Here is a 21,925-nt window from a genome sequence, read left to right on the forward strand (position 1 = left end):
ATTGTAAGAGTAGCATATAATATTTTTCTGGCTTGTTTTCGAGCGTGCGTACAACGTCTCAGCATAACTCACGGACATGTTTTTGCGTTATAATATGATAAACGTATAACTGAATTAATTTACGTAAAAAGGATCTTAATATAATGAAACATTACATTGGAGAATATAAAACTTATGAAACAATCATTTGTGTTATTTATCTTTATTTAAATATTTGAAACATGTGTAAAATATTGATATATGAATTATACACATTCACGCAATCATAATAAACTTTTAAATACCATTAATAATAATGTACATAATTTGAATGTCACAGCGTTAAATGTTTGAGAAGTCGGCCTCAAAGAAGGCAGATCAGAATAAATTCACGATTACATTATCTATAATGTAATACGAAACGTACGTGTGTTATAATAAAGCGTTACAAGATATTTTCTCTAAAATCAGTAAAGTATATTTAAGAAGAATATTTTTATTGTTTTTTGCAGATTCATTCATATAAATCAGTCTATGTTTTCGCTGCTGCTTTGAAACTCAGGGAAAGCTAAGGAGAGTCAGGAGATGCTAGGGAGAGCCTGGAGATGTTGGGGAGAACCAGGGAGACCTGGGGTAAATTCCGGGGTATACGTAGGAGAGTTAGAAGTGGCAAAAGACCAATAAACTCGAGAGAACTCAAGGAAACACAAGGAGTGCTGAGAAGAGCCAGGGAGAGCCAGGGAGATCCTGGAGGTGCTAGGGAAGACCAGAGAGGCCTAGGTTAAATTCAGGAGTATACGGTGGAGAGTTTGAAGTGGCAAAAGACCAATAAACTCCATAGAACTCAAGGAAACACAAGGAGTGCTGAGAAGAGCCAGGGAGAGCCAGGAAGATCCTGGAGGTGCTACGGAAGACCAGAGAGGCCTGGGGAAAATTCAGGAGTACTTATTGGAAAGCTAGAAGTGGCAAAGGACCGGTAAAACCGACAGAACCCAAGGAAACCCAGGAAAACCCAAGAAGAACCAGGGAGAGCCAGTGAGTACCATTTCATTTAAAGAATCTTCGAAGTCACCTTCATACGATGTGACAAATAAGTTAAAAGAATTTCATTACTAATTTTTGAATAAATAGCTTGTAACACTTTGTGTGAACCACTTTATATATGCGTACATCTCTTACGAATATAATAAATATATATACTTTGTAAGATATTTTACGAATAGAGCCCTAATAAAGGGTCCTTGTATAATACACTTTAACATGATTAATTGATAAGGCGATCATGCAAAAATGTTACATTGAAGTTTTTTAAATTCCCTATAACTTTACAACATGTACACATTAGTGCAAGTAATATTTTGTCAACATTCCTTAAAACGAATAGAAGCATTGTTAAATAGGTGCAATTCAAAAAAGTACAATTGACATTTGTTTTTTTTCTGATTCACGATTAACTTCTTACGGAAATGTAATGTTTGTACGAGTTGTATACCAAACAACGGACATGATTACTATAAAAATAAACCTATGAACGCATGAAACAGTTAATAAGATTCAGTTTTCTATTTTTCAAAAAATATAAGTACGTATGTATCTAGGAACATAGCTTTCGTGGTATTCGATTATAATTCGTTGGAGAACAAATTTAACACAGTTTCGGAATTTCTAACATGAAAGTTATACTTTTTTTCCTCTTCCTGAGATGTTCATGATAAATGCTTAACCCAAAACATTTTTAATTAAAATTTATTTCGATAGAACGCTTATTTCCTGTTTTATTTCACAATTTATTAGAATAATACCCGTTTTCGCTTTGTAATTTTTAATCGTATATCATTCTGCACAAAAGCAAGAGAATGCTATAATAAAATGAACACGTGTTTTCTTTATACGATAGAAAAATCATAATTAGTATTATCAAAATATTACATCGTGTATTTAGTTACATCTTTTTTAACATCGAAATACAATATCGAAAGATACTACACGTGAAGTTTGTTGAAGAAGAGATATGCTGAAGAAATTGACGGTAATTCACGTGCTAGAATTACGTAGACGTAAATTACAGTAACATTGGAAAAGTTATGTTACACGATGTAAATGCATGCTAAAGTATGAGTATAAAGAGCGATTGAGAACGAGTGTAAGAAACTTACAACAGGTTTTTAAGTACTTATGTCATTCGTAAAGAAAAATGTCGTACGAACATACACCATATTTTAAATATTCACACAATTACACAAGTTGTAAAATTTTGTTATTGATATGGAAGTATCAAGTGTTAAATAATATTTAATTTGATAAAGTTTAACGAAATCTTAAAGCCATTCAAAGAAAGAAATAGTTGAGGCAATGTGCAGAACTTGACAAAATTTTAGGCAAGTAGAGGAAGTTTAAAAAAATTTAAAGAAGTTTTGGTATAATTTATGGAAATATTTTAGTCAGTTTTAACCAATAAGCTTGATAGAGCTCAAGGAAACACAAGGAGTGCTGAGAGGAGTCAGGGAGAGCCAGGGAGATCCTGGAGATGCTAGGGAAGACCAGAGAGGCCTGGGATGAATTCGGGAGTATACGTTGGAGAGTTAGAAGTGGCAAAGGACCAATAAACTTGATAGAACTCAAGGAAACACAAGGCGTGCTGAGAAGAGCTAGGGAGAGCCAGGGAGATCCTGGAAGTGCTGGGGAAGACCAGAGAGGCTTACGGAAAATTCTGGGGTATACGTTGGAGAATTAGAAGTGGCAAAGGACTAATAAACTTGATAGAACTCAAGGAAACACAAGGAGTGCTGAGAAGAGCCAGGGAGAGCCAAGAAGATCCTGGAGGTGCTAGGGAAGACCAGAGAGGCTTACGGAAAATTCTGGGGTATACGTTGAAGAGTTAAAAGTGGCAAAGGACTGGTAAAACCGACAGAACCCAAGGAAACCCAGGAAAACCCAAAAAGAACCAGGAAGAGCCAGTACCATTTTTATTTGAGAAAATTTAAGGAAAGGGGAAATATTCAGGGCATTCAATAAAGTGCGAGAAACTTTAACGAAGTCTAATAAAATTTTAGGCAAATCTAAAGAACTTTGAACGCAAATTTAAAGAAGTTTAAATAAATGTATTTATCAAAAGAAAGTACATAAAAATGTTGCTTAAATATTAAATAAAAATATGTCCAAAAACATAAACATCGAATGCATTAAACTTATTTCTGCACTGGGAAGAAACATTTGGTTTCAAATATTTCACTACGTTCATGCACTCGACAATCACATGCTTCTCGATTTTAAAAAAAAGTAAAAAAGCTACAGTTAAATAAACGTAACGAAGAACTCTTTATCAGATAACTTACTCGATACTACTGATTTGTCATTTCACACCCCCTTCATACAATTACGCTCCTGTCATCTACCGTTTCAAATAATTCCCTTAACAAATTTTTATACGATACATGTGCAATAATAAAACAATAATGTGCGACTGTATCCACAAGACTACTTCGAATATAATTAAAAAATTGTCGATAAACTACCTGGAAGATTGGAGGAGGAAGTAATTACCGATCTGAGATCAAATCAATTCGTAGTAGCTTAACGTTATTCTAAGCGCAAGTAGAAAGGTCGAAGAGACCTTCCAAGACAGTGAAATTCGTAAAAATTAGTAATAGACTGTAGAGGATTGTTTCTTTACTGGTACGGCGAGTTGGTCCGTGAGCGACGCAGACTCTAAGCAACCTGCTCGTACTTGACTTTGTTGATGTTACTGGCTAAACAACACGCCAGGAAAACACCAACCAGAGGGTAAAATGCTACACCGATTGCAATTCCAGCGACCAAACCAATGTTACTGTTTATGAAATCCAGAACAAGAGTGTAGCATCCCTGCAAATATAAATCTGATTAGCACGAAAGACGTCCGGGAAAAAAATAAGGAAAATCGGGGCAAATATGAGATAAACCGTGGATAAACTGGTGAATATACAGATCCACAGAAAAATAACAGTTTCTAATTACCTGAGTGTAAATATCATTTGTTTCAGAAGTGTTGCATTCTTTCTTTGGAACTTTGCAACAAGATAGTGGAATGTCTTTCATTGGGACCATTTTTAACCAATCTGTGTAGCCCCTGTTACCGCAGCATAGCAGCTGCAAATCAAATTAGGATTTATTCGATTAAATTCAGGTTCGTAATTAGTTATATTGATTTTATTCGACCTTGTGCTATATTAGATTTAATCGTAGAATCTCTTACAGTCACTTGATATACTTTTCATTTTAATTGATTAGAATGAAGGGAATGAGGCTAGCTATAGCTAATTAACTTTCACTATCATGTATCATAATTGCATAATACCCTAAGAGCGCCTAGCATCACGTGTGAGTACATATCTGAATACCTAGCCGGTATTACGTAAAATCATGGTTTGATGCGTGGACAGTGCAAACGTTTGCCTCAAATGTTCATAGTAAATCTGTACATCACAAACTTGAAGAGTTTAAAGAAACTTTACTTTTGTTTCTTGATTTAACGGTTGTGTGTGACCACAGTAATTAATTATTCGCTCCTGTCGTAAAATATTTTTCTACAATTTTGTGGCGAATGAATTATACTTACAGTAGACTGTATGGTGTCAATGTCAGCAGTTTTCCTCTCATCCTGTGAATAAACGGCCATAGTATCATTGAAGTCCTGATCGAACTTTTCGTTCAAATTGGTACGATAAGCGTAAATTGATGCTCCAGCTCCAAGCTCTAATAACGTGACGACAGCCAAGAATGCACCGTACTGCAAGCAAAATTATCTCACATTTTTCATTCGCCTAAAAGATTCTTAAGATGTTAAGAGCAACAGGTATAGCTCGGAGTTCGGTAGCTTTTTAAGACGTTCCCCTAGTGTGTGTATTTACCCCAGTGGGCACGAACGTGTTAAGTGAAAATATCAAATATGCATACAGCTGTGTGCAACTTGGCTTCTCTCCATTAAGGGAAACTAACGGTAAAATGTAACCACTATCTTTATTGATTTTTATTTTTTAAGACTAGCAGAATTCGCGTTAAATTTTTTTTGGATTATGTTCATTTCTTCTAAACTTGTAAGTGAATGGTGGAAGCTCTAACGATATTTATGGCTAAAGGAAACCTATGTTGTACTTAAGTATGTACAATTGAAGCTTCCCTTCACACAGGCAGATGTTTTAGTCTGACTCTTTTTTGGTTTCGTTGGGTTTCCTTGAACTTTCTTGGGTTTTTCTGGGTTCTACCGACTTTACTGATCTTTTGCTATACTCAGCTCTTCATAGCATCTCCATGGGTTTCGGCTTTCCTTGACTCACTCTGTCGCTGCCTGGCTCTCCCTGGCTCTCCCTGGGGTTTCTTAGCTTCCGGTGTGTTTCCTTGGGGTTTGCTGATTGTATTGATCTTTTGCCACCTTCGGCTCTCTCTAGGATCATCCTGAGCGCTTATTAGCCTCCACAGTTTCTGTGTGACACTCTCTGGCTCTCCCTGGCTCTCCCTAGATTTCCTCGATTTTGCTTGTGTTTTCTCGGGTTCTGCGGGTTTTATTAGTCTTTTGCCACTCTCACCTCTTTCCGAAGCCACTTTGAGACCTTTTCTGTTTCCCCTAACACTCTCTGGCTGTCCCTGGCTCTCCCTGAATTTCTTTTGAAATTCCTGAGTTCTATCTGGGTCTCCCTACATCTCTCTATTTCTCTTTAGATCTCCCTGACTCTCCCTGACTCTCCCAAACTCCTCCCAAAATTGGAAGCAAATGAAAACTCTTTCTTTTCCCTCAACCTAGAGAAGCTTACATTGCCCCCGAGATACACGAGTGTTATTCTTACCAAGTACAGAAGCGCTGGATGACCGTGTGTTGTACAACAACAGGCAAGCGTCGCTGTCAAAGTCAAAATTGCTCCCAAACTTGCTAACGCCAATAAAGCTGCCCTTCCACTTTCTGCGCTTACGTCAACGTAGTCTCGAAGTTGTATTCTCATCCAAATACCGATACATAACATCAGTATACCAAATACCTGGACATAATTTAATTGTACAATATATTCGCTTTAGAACAACTTACAAATTTTTCGGTAGAGCAATTTTTGGAGACAATCTGCGTAAATATGTGTTAAGATATAATGTGAAATAACTCTTATCGGATATTTAAAGCAGGAACAGATGTTTCGTTTTAAGCGATCTGCTGTAAAGAAGGTCCTGTTATGATAAGAACCACGTAGGAGCAGGATGTAGATAATAAATGTACTGATAACGCGTAACTTAAATACACAGTGGTATATTGAACCTACACGTTTTATCGTAACAATAGTGAAATTTGTATAGATGTATACGTAAAACGTTGTTACTTCAAATTTGAATATGAAAACTGTTTCAGTATTAATCATATGAAATGTTTGCTTATTGATAATGTTATTTATTTATTAGTAATATTATGTTTTATTTACTAATAAGTTCAAACGTTTTATTCATTCATAACGTTAACTTTGTTTGGTTAGTCAATAAAAAAACGCAGAATATAATTGAAATGAAATTTTGAATTCGGTATTTATTATTGTAATATCTTATCGAAATTGCATTATTTAGAAAAGTAAATATGAATGAAGATATTATGAAACAGGAACATGTTTCAATGATACTGATAAAAAAATCGGTCTTGTTACATAAGCATGATCTCGTTACTCTCTTCTAGTATTTCATCTATATTCGTAGTCAGTAATATTATATGCCCAATTAAATGCCGCTGTGCAGGATACATAAGGATCTAAATCTGTTAACACGAATCTATATTGTAATTGAACCCTGTCAATTATATTTTATGACTGTCGCATACTTTAGTTACTAAAAGAAATTGAATTAAGACAACGTTATTAAAAAATAATTTTAACTAATTCTTTTATTATAATTGTAGCTTACTTTTCGTAAACTTCAGGTGTTTTTTTTTCGATAGATTCTACATTTTTAAAATAATTAAATTATTTTTTAAATATACCTCAAAGTGTTAATAATTATTAACATTCTTTCTGTTAATTTTACATAATAATAGAAATGTATTAAAAGAAAATTTTTAGAAGAATTTATTTAAAATTACAGAAACTTGTTGCAATAATTATTTGAATATTTAAAAAACGAATTAGTAGAAGTTTAAGTAAGTAAAAATATTTAATTTCTGTTTTTTGAATTGTTATATATAAAATATTTACCTTCTATTAAATATTAATTTTTTTTTAATTCTGATCAATTTAAACAATTTCTAAATTTAAAAAACTGTTGAACTGTAGTTACTGAAAAATATACTATTATTTAAAGTGTTACTATTAAGCTTAGTATTGAATTTCAGTACTTATACAATTTTTATTATGTACTGTTAATATACATTTACAACTTTGCATTTTATTATTCAATTTTAATTACATACATTTATTAAGCATTTTAATAACATATTTCATTATTCAAAATTTATTATAATAAACATTTTTTTTTAATAAACATTTTTAGTAATATATTTCATTATGCAGCTGTCATATATTTTTATTAAACATTTTTAATAATTTATTTCATTAATCAATTTTTATTATGAACTTTTATTTCATAATATAAATCTTCATTATACATTTCTAACAATATGTTTCAATATGCAACTATCAGTTTATCTATTTGTTAAACATTTTCAATAATTTATTTCATTATTCAATTTTTATTATGAACTTTTAGTACACATCATCATTATATATTTTTAATAAACATTTTTAACAATATATTTCAATATGCAACTATCAGTTTATGTATTTGTTAAACATTTTCAATAATTTATTCCATTATTCAATTTTTATTTTGGACTTTTATTATACGTTTTCAGTACCATATGTCAATATTCCAACTTCATTACATATTTTTATTAAACACTATTTCTATTGTTCAATTTTTATCATTACCAATCATTTTCAACGATATATTTCATTATTCAATTTTTATTTACTTCATGAAACACTTTTAATATGTTTTGTTATTCATATTTGTCTACATATTTTTATTATAAATTTTATTATTCAATTTACCCTATATTACAGATTTTTTGATCTAATTATTTACTTCGATTTCAACAAAACCGTCTTCCAGTTACAGAACAATTACAAAAATAATAAAGTTTATCAGCGAGTCATTGTCATCGCATTATATTATGCAACAGTTGGTTCAAAGGATATTCTGATTATTAAGAGGTAAAAATTGCTGGAACCGAAAGGTCAAGCTTTTATCGTTAGAAACAACTCGCTTACCCAGAAGACGCAGTTGAAGAGCATCAGCAGAGTTTTCATGCAAGCCATCGTGGCTGCCGTTTCCAAACGTTTTGTCATTGTTATTTTCTCTCGACTTTTTCTTCGTCGACGATGAGCTTTTTCGAAAAGTACTACGCACTACTCTCAGGAAACAAGTGAAAAGACGATCGATTTGCAGCCGGATCGCACAAGCTTACGTGTTGCGTGCGTGGCTTGCCCCACCAATCGGTGCATGCGCGCTGCCCGGGTCACTTTGTCCCCCTAGGTGACTTCTATTAATTTAGAAAAAAGTGTAATTTTCTGGGTCCATTTTGAAGATTGACTTTCGATCTTGTTACAAGATAACTGTATTATAAAAATGATTAGATTATTAAGTATCAGAGATGCAATTTTCAAATTTTCTGAATAGTCTGATGGGACTTGATGACATAAAAATGTTGCAAATTATTATGTTTGATGTATTAATTCAAAGCTGAAAGTTCGTAGAAAATAATTAGGTGACGGTTTCGTTGAGATTTTTAGCGAATGGTTGATTGTAAAAGAAAATGAGTTGATAGCGTTTCCGCAAAGTCGGCGACGCATGGGATTTATGTAGTACCATTGATTAGAGTAAGGTAGTAAGGTAAAGGTGGACGGAGTAAGAAATTTAGGAATGTAAACATTTTTATTTTCTTTGGTCTTGTAATTTGAGTAGTTTGATATTAGGTGATTTAGTAGTTTAATAGGCTGATACTTTTTAAACTTGAAAAATTGGGAATTTGGGAAGTTGCGAATTTGGAAATTTGGGAATTTTGGCATTTGGGATTTGGGATTTCAGATTTGGGAATTCGGGGATTTGGGGGTTTAGGAATTTAGGGATTTGGGAATTTGTGGACTTATGGATTTGGAAATTTGGAAATCTAGGAATTTTTGGATTTACGTATTTGGGGATTTGGTAATTTGGGAATTTGGGAATTTGGGAATTTGGGAATTTGGGAATTTGGGAATTTGGGGATTTGAGGATTTGGGGATTTGGGGATGTGGGAATTTGAGGATTTGGGAATTTGAGGATTTGGGGATTTGAGGATTTGGGGATTTGGTAATTTAGGAATTTGGAAATTTGGGGATTTGGGAATTTGGGAATTTGGGAGTCTGGGAATTTAGGGGTTTAGGGGTTTAGGGGTTTGGGGATTTGTAGATTTATGAATTTGAAAATTTGGGAATCTAGGAATTTTGAGATTTAAGTATTTGAGGATGTGAGGATTTGGTAATTTTGTAATTTTGTAATTTGGGAATTTGAGGATTTGAGGATTTGGGGATTTGGGAATTTAGGAATTTAGGAATTTGGAAATTTGGAAGTTTTGGAATTTTGGAATTTGGAAATATGGTAATTTGGTAACCTAACAGTTTTGTAATTTTTTAATTTGGTAATTTGGTAATTTAGTAATTTGACAATTTCCTAGTCTCGTAATTTATAAATATGAAATATAGCAATTTTATAATTCGAAAATTAGAAAGTTTAGATATTTAATAGTTAGTTAATTCATTAATTTTATAATTAAAAAATTTTGAAACTTAGCAACTCAAAATGAATTATATAAATAGAATTGAATAGAATCTGAATTATATAAATAGAAAGTTAACAATTTTCCAAAATTCAAATTAAGAAATTTTGAAATACAATTATAACAAATTTATAAATTTCCAAATTATCCTAACTCAAAAAAAACTAAAAAAATATCATATTCATAAATTTTCAAATAAAAAAATTGCATACTCATAACTGTTCATAAGGAATATGATTACTAAGGAATAAAATTAATAAACAAAATTGCTGGAAATATGTAACATCTGTATTCTATGTTTTCTTTAAAAAACAATACATTTCAATTGTTTTTTGCGTGCCATCCTTTCAGAATTGTTTGCATATTATAAGTATCACATAAACAATATTAATATTTAGTACAGAGAAAACTTTAAGCTCCTAAAATTTCAATTCACTCGTCTCCTTTCCTAAATTTCTCTTAAAAAGAATTCTCTCTGTGAATTATTAGTCATTTTGAAACTTGTTATTTTCTTAAAATTTCAAATATTCTAAAAGTCCTAATAGTCTAAATGAATCCTGCATTATTTTATAACAATGTAAAATAGTAATTATGTTTGTTCGATAATTTAACATTGATTGATTAATTATTTATTTAAAAGTGTGTAACTGTTCCTTTTTATGCAATTTAATAAATATAGTTTTTCGTGTAGGTAACGTTTCAAACATTATTCTAGTACTTTTTAAACTCTATAACGAAAGGTTTTAAACTATGATACATTCTTATAGTTTGTTTAAAATTTTGCGATTGATATATCAGGTTGTTGGATATCAAGTGACAAATTTCGAAAGATGAAACATCTGATGTGATTTCATGAGTTAAAAGTAGCACAAAATATCACTTATGTCACGTCAATTTAAATTTTAGGTTTCAAAGAAACTGACTATGCAAATATATCATTAAATTTTTTTATAGAAAGTAGCTGGTTGTTTATTCGATCAAATAATTGATAAGTTATCATTAATATTGTTCATTAGTGAATATTTTATGAAAATTTTTAGCAATTTTATTTTTTTCCCCGCCAAAAATCTGCCATTTTGAATTGTATGATTTTTCTTCAAAACACTTTACATAATATATAAAAATTTGTATAATGAAATAGTGTAATGATACTATGCTAATGAACAATATTACCTACAAGCAATAAATGATAGAAGCATCCAATTTGTATTCAGAATACTGACAAAACAATCTATCCAATCATTTTTCATGTCATAAAATTGTAGTACACTAAATACGAAATTAACCTCGAAATTGATCATTAATTCTTATATATATCGTCCATTTTGTGTTAAGAATATCGTCAAAAATCTTATACAGCAATTTTCAAACCCTAAACTTTAAATTAATATGCTACAAATGTCATTTAGCAATATTTTTATCTCATAAAATTATAATAAACTACATCTCGAAGTTATCTTTAAAATTATCTTTACTCTGACTAGCATACCGCCATTTTGTATCCCGAAGTTATCTTTAAAATTATCCTTACTATGACTAGCATACCGCCATTTTGTATGAAGATCATTAAAACGTTTAGATCATTTAACCTGACATTTCACAAGTGTCATTCTATCCTTTTATGTCATTAAATATCAACAACCCAACATAACTTTATGCACATTAAATCCTTTTTAACAAATACACCCCGAAAAAACAAAACATGGCACGGTACAACCTAACAATTCAATCAAACACTCGTCCCTCGTCAGTGTCCGGTTGTCCGACAGTTCTTCGAAAATCAAAGAACTTCTCGATCTCATTATTTTCATCTCCCACAACGAATATCGTTTGATTCTTCAAGTTCTCGTCCATAACGGACTCCTTCCTCACATAATTATTATTTCTTTCCTCTTCGTTCTCGAACACCGTCAAATTCTGGTTATTCTGCTCATCAACGGCGGTGTCCTCGTTCAAATCAAGCTTGGACAAATCAATGTTGAACCAAGTGACGGAACCAACCTCGTTAGACTCCTGTCCCGAATTATCCATGGCGTCCAGAACGTCCTTAAACCTGTCCTCCAGAAGTTGATTGGTGATGAAATCGGACACGGTGTTCACATCCCATTCTACCAGCTCCTCGCTGCTGATAGAGATCCTATCCTCGTTCTTCGTGTCGGCAGCCTCCTTCTTACTATTTTTAATATCGCCGATGGTCTTGAAGTAGATGCTGTGGTCGTATCTGTAGGTCTCCAGACAGCTGCTGTCCAGATTGCTGTTGGACTGGTAGTTGAAGGTGCCGCAGCAGTTGATCTTGGTCTCTTCGGGCCGCGACTTTCGTCGGGACTTCTTCAAGGTGTGGAAACGAGGACTCCACGAGGAATCATCGATGATTAGTTTGTTCGAAGAGATGCTCCAACGTGGTTCCTGTCCACCTTGCATGGTCATACGTCCCCTGGATAACCTCTGGGACCTCAGACGATTGTAACCTCTGGCGTACGCGGCCCATCTTTCTATTCTTTGGAAGATGTACTCCGCCTCCTCGTTCCACCATTCGGCCAAGCCTTTCTGCAGCATCACGCCAACGTCTTCGGCCATTTTGATGACTACGGTTTGCAGGAAGGAAGCGGAACTTCCTTCGTGCGTAGGGGAACGTACGATGCCGTGCCGGACGCGATGGATGCGGGGCCAATGACGGGGAACGATTGAGTTTTCAAGGAGATTGCGATGTGATTTATATAACGTACATTGGAAGCACTGCAATTACCGAAGCCATTTCGGGACCGACATAATCCGTGACCATGACTTCGTACGGACGTTCAAATTCGGTTTGTCGGTTTGATGTCCGTGTGGGGATTTGCTGAAAATTCTGTGGGCGGTGGAATTGTGGTAACAGACTTGGGGAGCTTGGTTACATGAGAGGAGGCTTAAATATAGGATTGCGTAGGGTTAGTAACTAACATTGATTGGGGTTAGAAGATTGCTGGGTTTTTTATTGTAATTTCAGTTTATTTGATTATTTAGTTATTGCTTGCGAGAAAAGCCTGTTGGAGAATTTGGAAATTTGGAAACTTGAGTACTAGAATGTTTGGGGATTCAAGGACTCCGGGATTTGGAGGTTAGGCGATTTCTGGATTTGGCAATTTGGGGATTATGGAATTTGGGGATTTTGGGATTTGGGAATTTGGGGATTTGAGGATTTGGGGATTTGGGGATTTGGGGATTTGGGGATTTGAGGATTTGGGGATTTAGGGATTTGGGGATTTGGGGATTTGGGAATTTGAGGATTTGGGGATTTAGGGATTTGGGGATTTGGGGATTTGAGGATTTGGGGATTTGGGGATTTGGGGATTTGGGGATTTGGGGATTTGGGGATTTGGGGATTTGGGGATTTGGGGATTTGGGGATTTGGGGATTTGGGGATTTGGGGATTTGGGGATTTGGGGATTTCTGAATTTGGGAATTTGGGGATTTGGGGATTTGGGGGTTTGGGGGTTTGGGAGTTTGGGGGTTTGAGAGTTTGGAGGTTTGAGGGATTTAGGAATTGGGGATTTAGGGATTTGGGGATTTTTGAATTTGGGAATTTGGAGATATGAGGATTTGGAGATTTGGGGATTTTGGGGATTTGGGGATTTTGGGGATTTTTGAATTTGGGAGTTTGTAGATTTGGGGTTTTGGGATTTGGGGATTTGGGGATTTGGGGATTTGGGGATTTGAAGATTTCTGAATTTGGGAATTTGGGGATTTGGGGATTTGGGGGTTTGGGGGTTTGGGAGTTTGGGGGTTTGAGGGTTTGGAGGTTTGAGGGATTTAGGAATTGGGGATTTAGGGATTTGGGGATTTTTGAATTTGGGAATTTGGAGATATGAGGATTTGGAGATTTGGGGATTTTGGGGATTTTGGGGATTTGGGGATTTGGGGATTTTGGGGATTTTTGAATTTGGGAGTTTGCAGATTTGGGGTTTTGGGATTTGGGAATTTGAGGATTTCTGAATTTGGGAATTTGGGAATTTGGGAATTTGAGGATTTCTAAATTTGAGAATTTGGGGGTTTGGGGGTTTGGGGGTTTGGGGGTTTGGGGGATTTGAGGATTTAGGAACTTGGGGATTTAGGGATTTAGGGATTTTGGGGATTTCGGGGATTTTGGGGATTTCTGGATTTACAGATTTGTCGATTTGGGAAATTGAGGATTTGGAAATTTGGGAATCTAGGAATTTGGAAATTTAGGAATTTTGGGATTTAGAGACTTGGGGATTATATAGTTTAGGAATTTAGTAATTTGAAGATTACGGGATTTTGAGATTTGGAAATTTGGAGAATTGAGGATTTGGAAATTTTTATTGTACTAAAAGTTTGAAAATTAGGAATTTAGGGATTCAGAAATTTGTTGATGTTAGAATTTAATGACTTGTAAAATTGAAAGGTTGAGAATTTATGAATTTGTGAATTTTTCAAGTTAAAAATGATCTGAATTCAATAATTAAAGTTGTTAAAAATTTAGGATTTTGGAATTTGAAAATTTGAGGATTATAGGACCTGGAAACTTAGAAGTTTAAACTTTTATAATTATTTTTATAAATATTTTTAGAGATTCAAGTATTTTAAAGTTGGAGATTTGAAAACTGATGAATTCAGGTATATAAAAACTTGACATACATATGCGTAAACATAGAAATTTCAAAATTTAAAGACTTGAGAATTAAAAAATTTTTAAATTCACTAATTTGTTAATTTAACAGTCACCCATAAATACTAGGCTTGGAAATGATAGTGTTTGCTCGACATTAACAATACTAATTATACCAAACTTCATCCACATAAAGCTCACAGTAATCATCAAATTAACGAACAAAAATTTTCAATTGAACTTAAAACAGCCCTAAAAGAAAACTCGCGCTGAAAGTGTATGTTTAGTTTGTAATTGAATTCAGGAAGTTCGAAATAGCAGCAAAACAGAAGTTGTTCCGCATAAAAGTTCATTCAAACTGACAAAAGTAATTCGCAATGGAGTTTCTCGAACTGACACAGTTCTTGCATCGATAAAATTGCCATCGTTGTCTTACAGAAAGGAAAGCCGGGTTAAGACTATAATACAGTTATTCAAACTGCCAATCATCGAACACCATCGTGGAATATTGAATGTTCGGAGGCGGACTGTCGAGAAAATTGTTTATCAGACATCGCAGCTACGTGAATTAAAATTCAAAGAGCTCCCCTTGGATTTTCTAGGGATGTACTCGTGTATAAAAAGCCACGTGAAAACTGTGGACCGTGCATTCTTCCGCCGCTTTCCGATCAGAAGATCACACAGGTGAATATCTCCTTTCATTCTTATACGTGCTAATCGTACGCTGAAATTTATAATTTGTGTTCTTTCTTTACGTAAGTTAGAAACGTTGATGGTGTTCTAATAAAAATCAAATATGGCGCTTAATATTTCTGAAAATTATATAATTGTTTAAAGAAAATTGAAACCATTACCAATAATGACTGAAACCATTAGAATAACTGTGATTTCAACTTTACACTTTTAAATGTGAAATTTTATAAACTTTATTGTGGATTATTATTAATTACGTTTTAACGAAAATATATTATAGTGTGCTCAATGTGTTATAATGGATTGTCAACTCTTTTGATTATCTTCGTAAGGAAATATCATAGAATAAATGATTTCAGCAAGATTATTTTTGAACAATTGGTCTTATTGTAATGGCTTATAAGTCTTATGTAAATTTAAAGTTCATTTGCTCGACTTCTGTTAATTACACATAACTAATTCTGTTCCCTATTCATGAGAAATGAGTAAACATTAACTGTTTACTCATTATAACTGTAAACATTAAATTTGTAATTGTTCTGTTCATTATTTAGTTGAGATTTGATATTAGGGCTTTTTATTAAACGTTTAGACTGTTCCGAGGCAAAGTTGCTTGATCACGTTCGCGCTAAGCTAGGTTCGAAGCCGTCGCTATGGGCGCGCGTAATTCTCGCGCTCTGATTGGTCCACGTTTTTCCTTAATAATTCAAAAATGAGACTTCGAACACCATTTTTGCGAAGGGAAATCTTATTCAGAATCGCATCAGGTATCTCTCTTTTCAGGGGCTACACTGGTTGTGAGACATTTTGTATATCGAACGTTCCATTCTCGAAATGATTCACTCTCATGCAGCTTTATTTGCAAATCGTTTAATCGATTGTCCTACACTGTCTTACACTTTTACATTATCTTAAAATTATTTTATGGGTAACGTGAAACGCTTGATGTCGTTAGTTTATCAAAGGTATTCTCTTTTGTTAAAATATGACGATATTAGTATTGATATTAGTGATATTAGTGACGATGTTAGTACGCTGGTTAACTTTGCAGCAATTAAAGTGTCCATGGTAGAAAATGTAACAAGAGCTGAGCTGCAAAATTACTAATATGGAACACGTAGGAAAGGGACATCCTGAGGACCATTCCTCAACAGTTCTAAGCTTCTTTGATTTTTGTATTTCTCTCTGAAATTTTTATAGTGAACACCGTTTTGAAAAGCGTGCAATATGAACATGTGATTTTTAAAATTTATCAAGAATAAAAATTCTTTTTTCAACAGAACTTAATGACAAAATTAATAGGTTTACGTTAATGGTTTGAAGTGTCTTGAAATTATTCTAAAAAATGTAACAAAAGTGAAAAGTGCTGAAAATCTAATATTGAACGCAGGAAAGTTCCTATTGAACACGTATGAAAGTAAAGAAAACTAAGAAAATTTCATTTTAGAGAGTGAATATTTATTCAAATAACGGACAGGTGAAATGTTTTGCATTTTTTAAAAATTTGTCTTATATGATCTCATTTTTCTTCGTCCCCTGCGTGAACACGTTGCTCGCGTGTGAATGCATTGGACCTATTTTTCTCCATTATTATCGTTATAGTGTGCTCAGAATGATAAAGGTATGATTTGTAGTACTATGTAATGTTAACAAGTAACATGTACCTAATTTGGAACATGTCCCATTTTACGTACTCAACGTGTTCCACATTGCGAACTCACGTATTACGACGGAAAATAATAATCCTAAGAAAATACATTTAGTGGTAAATTACTTTTGAAAACTCGAAAACTTAGATGATAAATCGTACGCAATATTTTATAATTCACTTTTGTTGAAAAATGTAACTATTTAACTTGCATTTTAGAAAATTTTATGAACTGTGAAATATAAGAATACTTCACATTATACTTTTAAGTGAAGCTTAAATTTTAATATGAGTGTCTCTTGTTTGTGATAAAATATTTCATAGAGTCACTGATTCGAATAGAATAGCTATAATATAAAATACTGTAATTGCTGTAAATATTGTAAATTTACAGTAAGTAAATAAACAAAGACATCTACAGTATTTTACAGTATTTTATATTACAGTTATTCTGTTTAGATTGTCAGTATATTCTATAGGTCAGTGCTTTTTTTATTTAACACAAATTTGTTCAACATATTTGTTCTTATCTAAAAGCAAATTAACTTTTCACAGGAAAACTGATACTATAAACTCGGTACAATTTTCATACATAAGCAATTATATGACTTCTTTGAATTTTGTACCCCTGGTATGTGTTAATTTACTCAGGCGAGAACGTGTTCAACAGCCCTTATTTAGATGCAAATAAAATCTGTAAAAATCTTTTACGATAAAAATTAAGTTTACTCTGTATGTTCAAAACAAAATAGTTTTTATTTATTTTAAATGAGATCTTTTAAGATAATGTAAATAATGTGTGAGATAATATATTTTGTTCATTATCGAGAATTATATAAAAAACAAAAGGTAAAATTGCATACGGTGAGATTACATTTCATAAAATTATAATAATAATTCAAAAAAGAAGCTTCAAATCACATTTTTGCAAAGGAAAATTTTGTTCAGAATTATATTCTCTACCACCCCTTTCAGGGATTAACAGTAATTATGAGACACTCTGTATATGAACATTTATTTTTATAAATTTTTTAAATAATTTATTTCCTTCCCATGTGCTACACAGCTATGCGTTTTTTATATAATATATTTCCTTTTTAATAGAACAAGAAGGAAGTAAACAAAATTGTTTATTATTTAAAAAAGAAAAATGGCTAGAAACTATTAATCTTTATAAGCGAATATTAGAGTTTTCAATTAAAAATGCATTTTTTTGGTTTACAGATATGAATATAACTGCTGCTTTAACTTTCACGATGGCCATCGTTTGGTTTTTCTATGGAAAATGCGAAGCAGCTCCTGAAATAGTTAATAACATGCATCGGAGGCTCCGTAATCGACCCTTATTACGAGGGTAATTATAAAACTTCACGATTAATTATCTGTATTAATTATAACAGTTCATTCTTCGCTGTGCTTCATTTTACATTTATGTTAATTGTTAATCAGTATTTGGAGGATTAGCTGAATAATGATATGTAAAATATAATTTTTTCTAAATAATTGATTTGATATTTAGGTCATAATAAGGGTAAATAATTCTAAATTTCTACATTTCTAATCTTGTAAATTCACAAATTGGGAAACTAGGAAATGTGAAAATTTGAAAATTTCTGAGTCTCTTTTTGTAGTTTGAAAGTTTCTAGATTTGAACATTTTAAAGTTTTTAAATTTGTAATATGGTAATATGGTAATTTGGTAATTTGATAATTTGATAATTTGATAATTTGATAATTAGGTAATTTGAAAATTTGATAATTTGATAATTTGATAATTTGATAATTTGATAATTAGGTACTTTGAAAATTTGGAATTATGGAAATTAAAAATCTACAAATTTCTGACTGAACAAATTTTAAACTTGTATATTTTAACATTTCTATGCTTCCACATTTGAAAGTTCATAAGTGTGTAAAATTCTAAACTTAAAGAATGTAAATCTAAAAGCTAACTAATTTCTAAGTTTCTAAATTTTTGATGTTTCAAATGTCTCAATCTTTTGAATAATTATTGCTGCTCCCTAAAAATTCATTAGTAATAACACTATATTTTTTACAAAGGTTCGCAGTGGAAAATCTGTTTGGAGACGGCGACGATTTTCTAGACATAAATAAACGACAACAATTCGACGATTACGGTCATATGAGATTTGGGAAACGAGAACAATTCGATGATTATGGTCATATGCGATTCGGTCGAAGTCACGAATAAATAATGTGCAGTGATAATTCACTTTTGCTGCAGAAGTAATACTTTGTTCAAACTGTAGATGAAATATATTTTACATTGCAACAATTTCGTTGTTTCATCCCTAACCTATGTTCCTCCACGACAAATGTATCATAATTTATCGTACACGAACAATGAATACTATAATAAAAAAACGTGTCAAAACTTCATTGTTATAAATAATATTTTTTTGAAATTATTTGTAAATTTCAACCCTTAAATTTAAACCTTGAAATAAATTTCAATCCTTAAATTCAAACCTTGAATTAAATTTTAACGCTTCAATTTAAACTTTGAAATAAATTTCAACCCTCAAGTTTAAACTTTAAAATAAATTTCACTCTTCAAGTTTAAACTTTGAAGTAAATTTCAACCCTCAAGTTTAAACTTTAAAATAAATTTCACTCCTCGAGTTTAAACTTTGAAATAAATTTCACCCCTCAAGTTTAAACTTTGAAATAAATTTCACTCTTCAAGTTTAAACTTTGAAATAAATTTCACCCCTCAAGTTTAAACTTTGAAGTAAATTTCAATCCTTAGGTTTAAACTTTGAAATAAATTTCAACCCTCAAGTTTAAACTTTAAAATAAATTTCACTCTTCAAGTTTAAACTTTGAAATAAATTTTGACCCCTCAAGTTTGAACTTTGAAGTAAATTTCAACCCTCAAGTTTAAACCCTAAACTAAATTTTAACCCACAATTTTAAACCTTTAAATAAATTAAACCCCATAATGTTTCAATATCAACTCATAATTTGTTATTGACACATTACTTCACCAGATAAAATTATAATTAAATTTACAATTTTTAAATACAATTTCAATTCCGAAGAATTTCATGCAATTTGTATCTCCTCGATTTAAGTTCAGCTATTTGGTGGTGAAGATCCATATTGTCGTCCAAAAATTTATTTACACCGTCTCGTTTTTCTAGTTCTTCGAGACTGTATCCGATAGTTCGTCGATTTAAAAGCCATGGTACTGGTGGTGGTGATGGCGGTAGTGGTCTAGGTTTCATGGGGTAGGGTGATCTATAATGGACTTCTGTGGTTGTTCGATAATCCATACGAGTAGCTTCTTCGGAATCATATAGTAAATCTATCAGTGTTGGTTGCTTTTCTTCTTCCACTCTACAAATATTATTTTTATTATCAGTACAAATAAGAAATATTAGGTTGAACATAGACAAAATGAAATGTTGATAATAAACAGAACATAATATTAGTAATAAGTTAAATAAAATATTGGTAATTAATAAAATAAATGTTAATAATAGTAACATATTAAAAATTAATCAAAATAAAATTAATGGTAAGTTGAACAAAATATGTCAAGCAAAATATAATATTAAAAATGAGCAAAATAAAATGTTAATAATAGACAAAAATAAAATACTAATAATAAATAATATAAAGTGTTAATAATAAGCAAAATAAATTGTTAATAACAAACAGAATAATATATTAATAATCAGCAAAGTAAAGTATTATTAATAAGAGAAACAAAATATATGTACATAATATTAATAATAAGCAAAATAAAATGTTAATAATAGACAAAAATAAAATACTAATAATGAATAAAATAAAGTGTTAATAATAAGCAAAATAGGATAATAATTAGCAAAATAAAATATTAACAATGAGCGAAATAAAGTATTAATAACAAGGAAAATATAGTATTAATAAGAAGCAAAATAATATGTTCATAATAAACAAAAATAAAATATTAATAATAAATAGAATAAGGTTAATAATGTACCCTGTGGCTGCAAGAGTCCTCATTTTGCGTAATGTACGCTGTGGAACAATTGGTTTATAAAGATCCTTCAGTTCTATTTGAGCCAACATGGCGGTCGTTTCTGAAACTCCTGTGCAAGCGTCTTCCGGACCTATCCTTTTGTACGATGATACGTGAAGGTTTCCTTTAGGCGGAAAAAATTCTTTGTTATCCTTGGGTTCTTCTAATGTATTCATGTGCCTAAACAATAAACAAATTTCGCAACTTTAATACAACAAATAAAATTGCTAAAGCGTGGTATATTTGTCGGTCAGTAGTCACTATATAAAGAGTTTTAGAAATGAGAATACAAATGCGTTGCTACGCGAAACAAAGGGGTTCACCCCTTGCGAAACGCAACACTTTCAAATAAATGTACGTGTACCTTACGGAAATGTAACAGCATATAAATTTTTATGTGCTGTTTTATATAGACTGCATATTTACCATCCATCAATTTTAACTTTATTATTGTATGTAGCAGGGACGTGAAAAATAATCGGTTCCAAGTCTCTTTTTTCATCTTCACAAGCTGGAAAAATTGTCTGTAATACAATGAATTAGGTATATTATGTTTTCGTTATTAGTTAAGTAACATTTGTATTTTAACATTCTAATATCACAGTTTCTATATTAATTTTTAATATATTAATTTCAATTTGTTAGAACGCAAATTAAATAAAGATATTAAGTATCATTTATACACCTAATTATATGTATACGAGATCATACATATGATCAATTAATAACTAGATATTGAATACATTTAAATATTCTAATAACACAATTTCAATGTCAGTTTTTAAAGTATCAAATTTTACTAGAATAAAATTCATCTTTAATTCGGTTTAATAAAAAAAAGCAAATACATGCGTATAAATAAATAATATTTTATAATAACTTATACTCTATAACATGATATAATAATTATTATAAATATAATAACATATTTATAATAACAGGAATATAATAATATAAAAGTAAATATATTTACACTTATTTTCCCTTTTGTCACCATGTTGCTTTTTTATAATTTAAACAGAAAAATATTCGATAACCTCGTTAAAGTGAAGTCATAAGAAACTACAAATACCTCTGAAAATAGCACATGCCATTTAAAAAATATTTTCACGTTCCTGCTTTTGTTATTCGTAGGATATGTTCAAGTCGCCTAGAA

The 21,925-nt window shown here is 31.8% G+C and overlaps 4 protein-coding genes across 5 annotated transcripts; 1 reads left to right on the forward strand and 3 right to left on the reverse strand.

Annotated features, from left to right (window-relative positions):
* Positions 1-186: 186 nt before the first annotated feature.
* Positions 187-8,485, reverse strand: LOC100879146 (tetraspanin-7). The gene is made up of 5 exons (XM_003702304.3): positions 8,250-8,485; positions 5,802-5,990; positions 4,577-4,747; positions 3,976-4,107; positions 187-3,843 (listed from the first exon to the last, which is right to left on the reverse strand). Exons 1-5 carry the CDS (start codon positions 8,325-8,327, stop codon positions 3,688-3,690), a joined length of 726 nt encoding a protein of 241 aa, XP_003702352.1. The 5' UTR covers positions 8,328-8,485; the 3' UTR covers positions 187-3,687.
* Positions 8,486-10,059: 1,574 nt separating this feature from the next.
* On the reverse strand, positions 10,060-12,476 carry LOC100881271 (uncharacterized). The gene has a single exon (XM_003702323.3). The coding sequence runs from the start codon at positions 12,368-12,370 to the stop codon at positions 11,519-11,521; it is 852 nt and encodes a 283-aa protein (XP_003702371.2). The 5' UTR covers positions 12,371-12,476; the 3' UTR covers positions 10,060-11,518.
* Positions 12,471-19,081, forward strand: Dsk (Drosulfakinin). Of its 2 annotated transcripts, none has more exons than XM_012283062.2 (4): positions 12,471-12,720; positions 14,838-15,083; positions 17,965-18,094; positions 18,801-19,081. In XM_012283062.2, exons 3-4 carry the CDS (start codon positions 17,967-17,969, stop codon positions 18,949-18,951), a joined length of 279 nt encoding a protein of 92 aa, XP_012138452.1. In that variant the 5' UTR covers positions 12,471-12,720; positions 14,838-15,083; positions 17,965-17,966; the 3' UTR covers positions 18,952-19,081. The 2 variants fall into 2 exon arrangements, with proteins under 2 accessions (XP_012138452.1, XP_076387538.1); XM_076531423.1 differs by lacking the exon at positions 12,471-12,720 and adding an exon at positions 14,566-14,766.
* Positions 19,082-19,704: 623 nt separating this feature from the next.
* Positions 19,705-21,875, reverse strand: LOC100881159 (uncharacterized). Its single transcript, XM_003702322.3, has 4 exons — positions 21,743-21,875; positions 21,196-21,293; positions 20,731-20,949; positions 19,705-20,099 (listed from the first exon to the last, which is right to left on the reverse strand). Exons 1-4 carry the CDS (start codon positions 21,764-21,766, stop codon positions 19,790-19,792), a joined length of 651 nt encoding a protein of 216 aa, XP_003702370.2. The 5' UTR covers positions 21,767-21,875; the 3' UTR covers positions 19,705-19,789.
* Between the last annotated feature and the right edge of the window lie 50 nt (positions 21,876-21,925).

The sequence above is a fragment of the Megachile rotundata genome, chromosome 4, assembly GCF_050947335.1.
Source record: "Megachile rotundata isolate GNS110a chromosome 4, iyMegRotu1, whole genome shotgun sequence".
Taxonomy (NCBI): Eukaryota; Metazoa; Arthropoda; class Insecta; order Hymenoptera; family Megachilidae; genus Megachile; species Megachile rotundata.

Bases quoted from the DNA above. Each gene is read 5' to 3' on its own strand.
- LOC100879146 (XM_003702304.3), bottom strand. From the start codon at position 8,327: ATGACAAAACGTTTGGAAACGGCAGCCACGATGGCTTGCATGAAAACT. The intron at 5,991-8,249 runs GTAAGCGAGTTG...AATTATGTCCAG, and splicing joins TCTTCAACTGCGTCTTCTGG to GTATTTGGTATACTGATGTT. The intron at 3,844-3,975 runs GTAATTAGAAAC...TTATATTTGCAG, and splicing joins CAAATGATATTTACACTCAG to GGATGCTACACTCTTGTTCT.
- LOC100881159 (XM_003702322.3), bottom strand. From the start codon at position 21,766: ATGGTGACAAAAGGGAAAATAAGT. The intron at 21,294-21,742 runs GTAAATATATTT...ATTGTATTACAG, and splicing joins TGACAAAAGGGAAAATAAGT to ACAATTTTTCCAGCTTGTGA. The intron at 20,100-20,730 runs GTACATTATTAA...TAATATTTGTAG, and splicing joins AGGACTCTTGCAGCCACAGG to AGTGGAAGAAGAAAAGCAAC.
- LOC100881271 (XM_003702323.3), bottom strand. From the start codon at position 12,370: ATGGCCGAAGACGTTGGCGTGATGCTGCAGAAAGGCTTGGCCGAATGG.
- Dsk (XM_012283062.2), top strand. From the start codon at position 17,967: ATGAATATAACTGCTGCTTTAACTTTCACGATGGCCATCGTTTGGTTT. The intron at 18,095-18,800 runs GTAATTATAAAA...TTTTTTACAAAG, and splicing joins AATCGACCCTTATTACGAGG to GTTCGCAGTGGAAAATCTGT.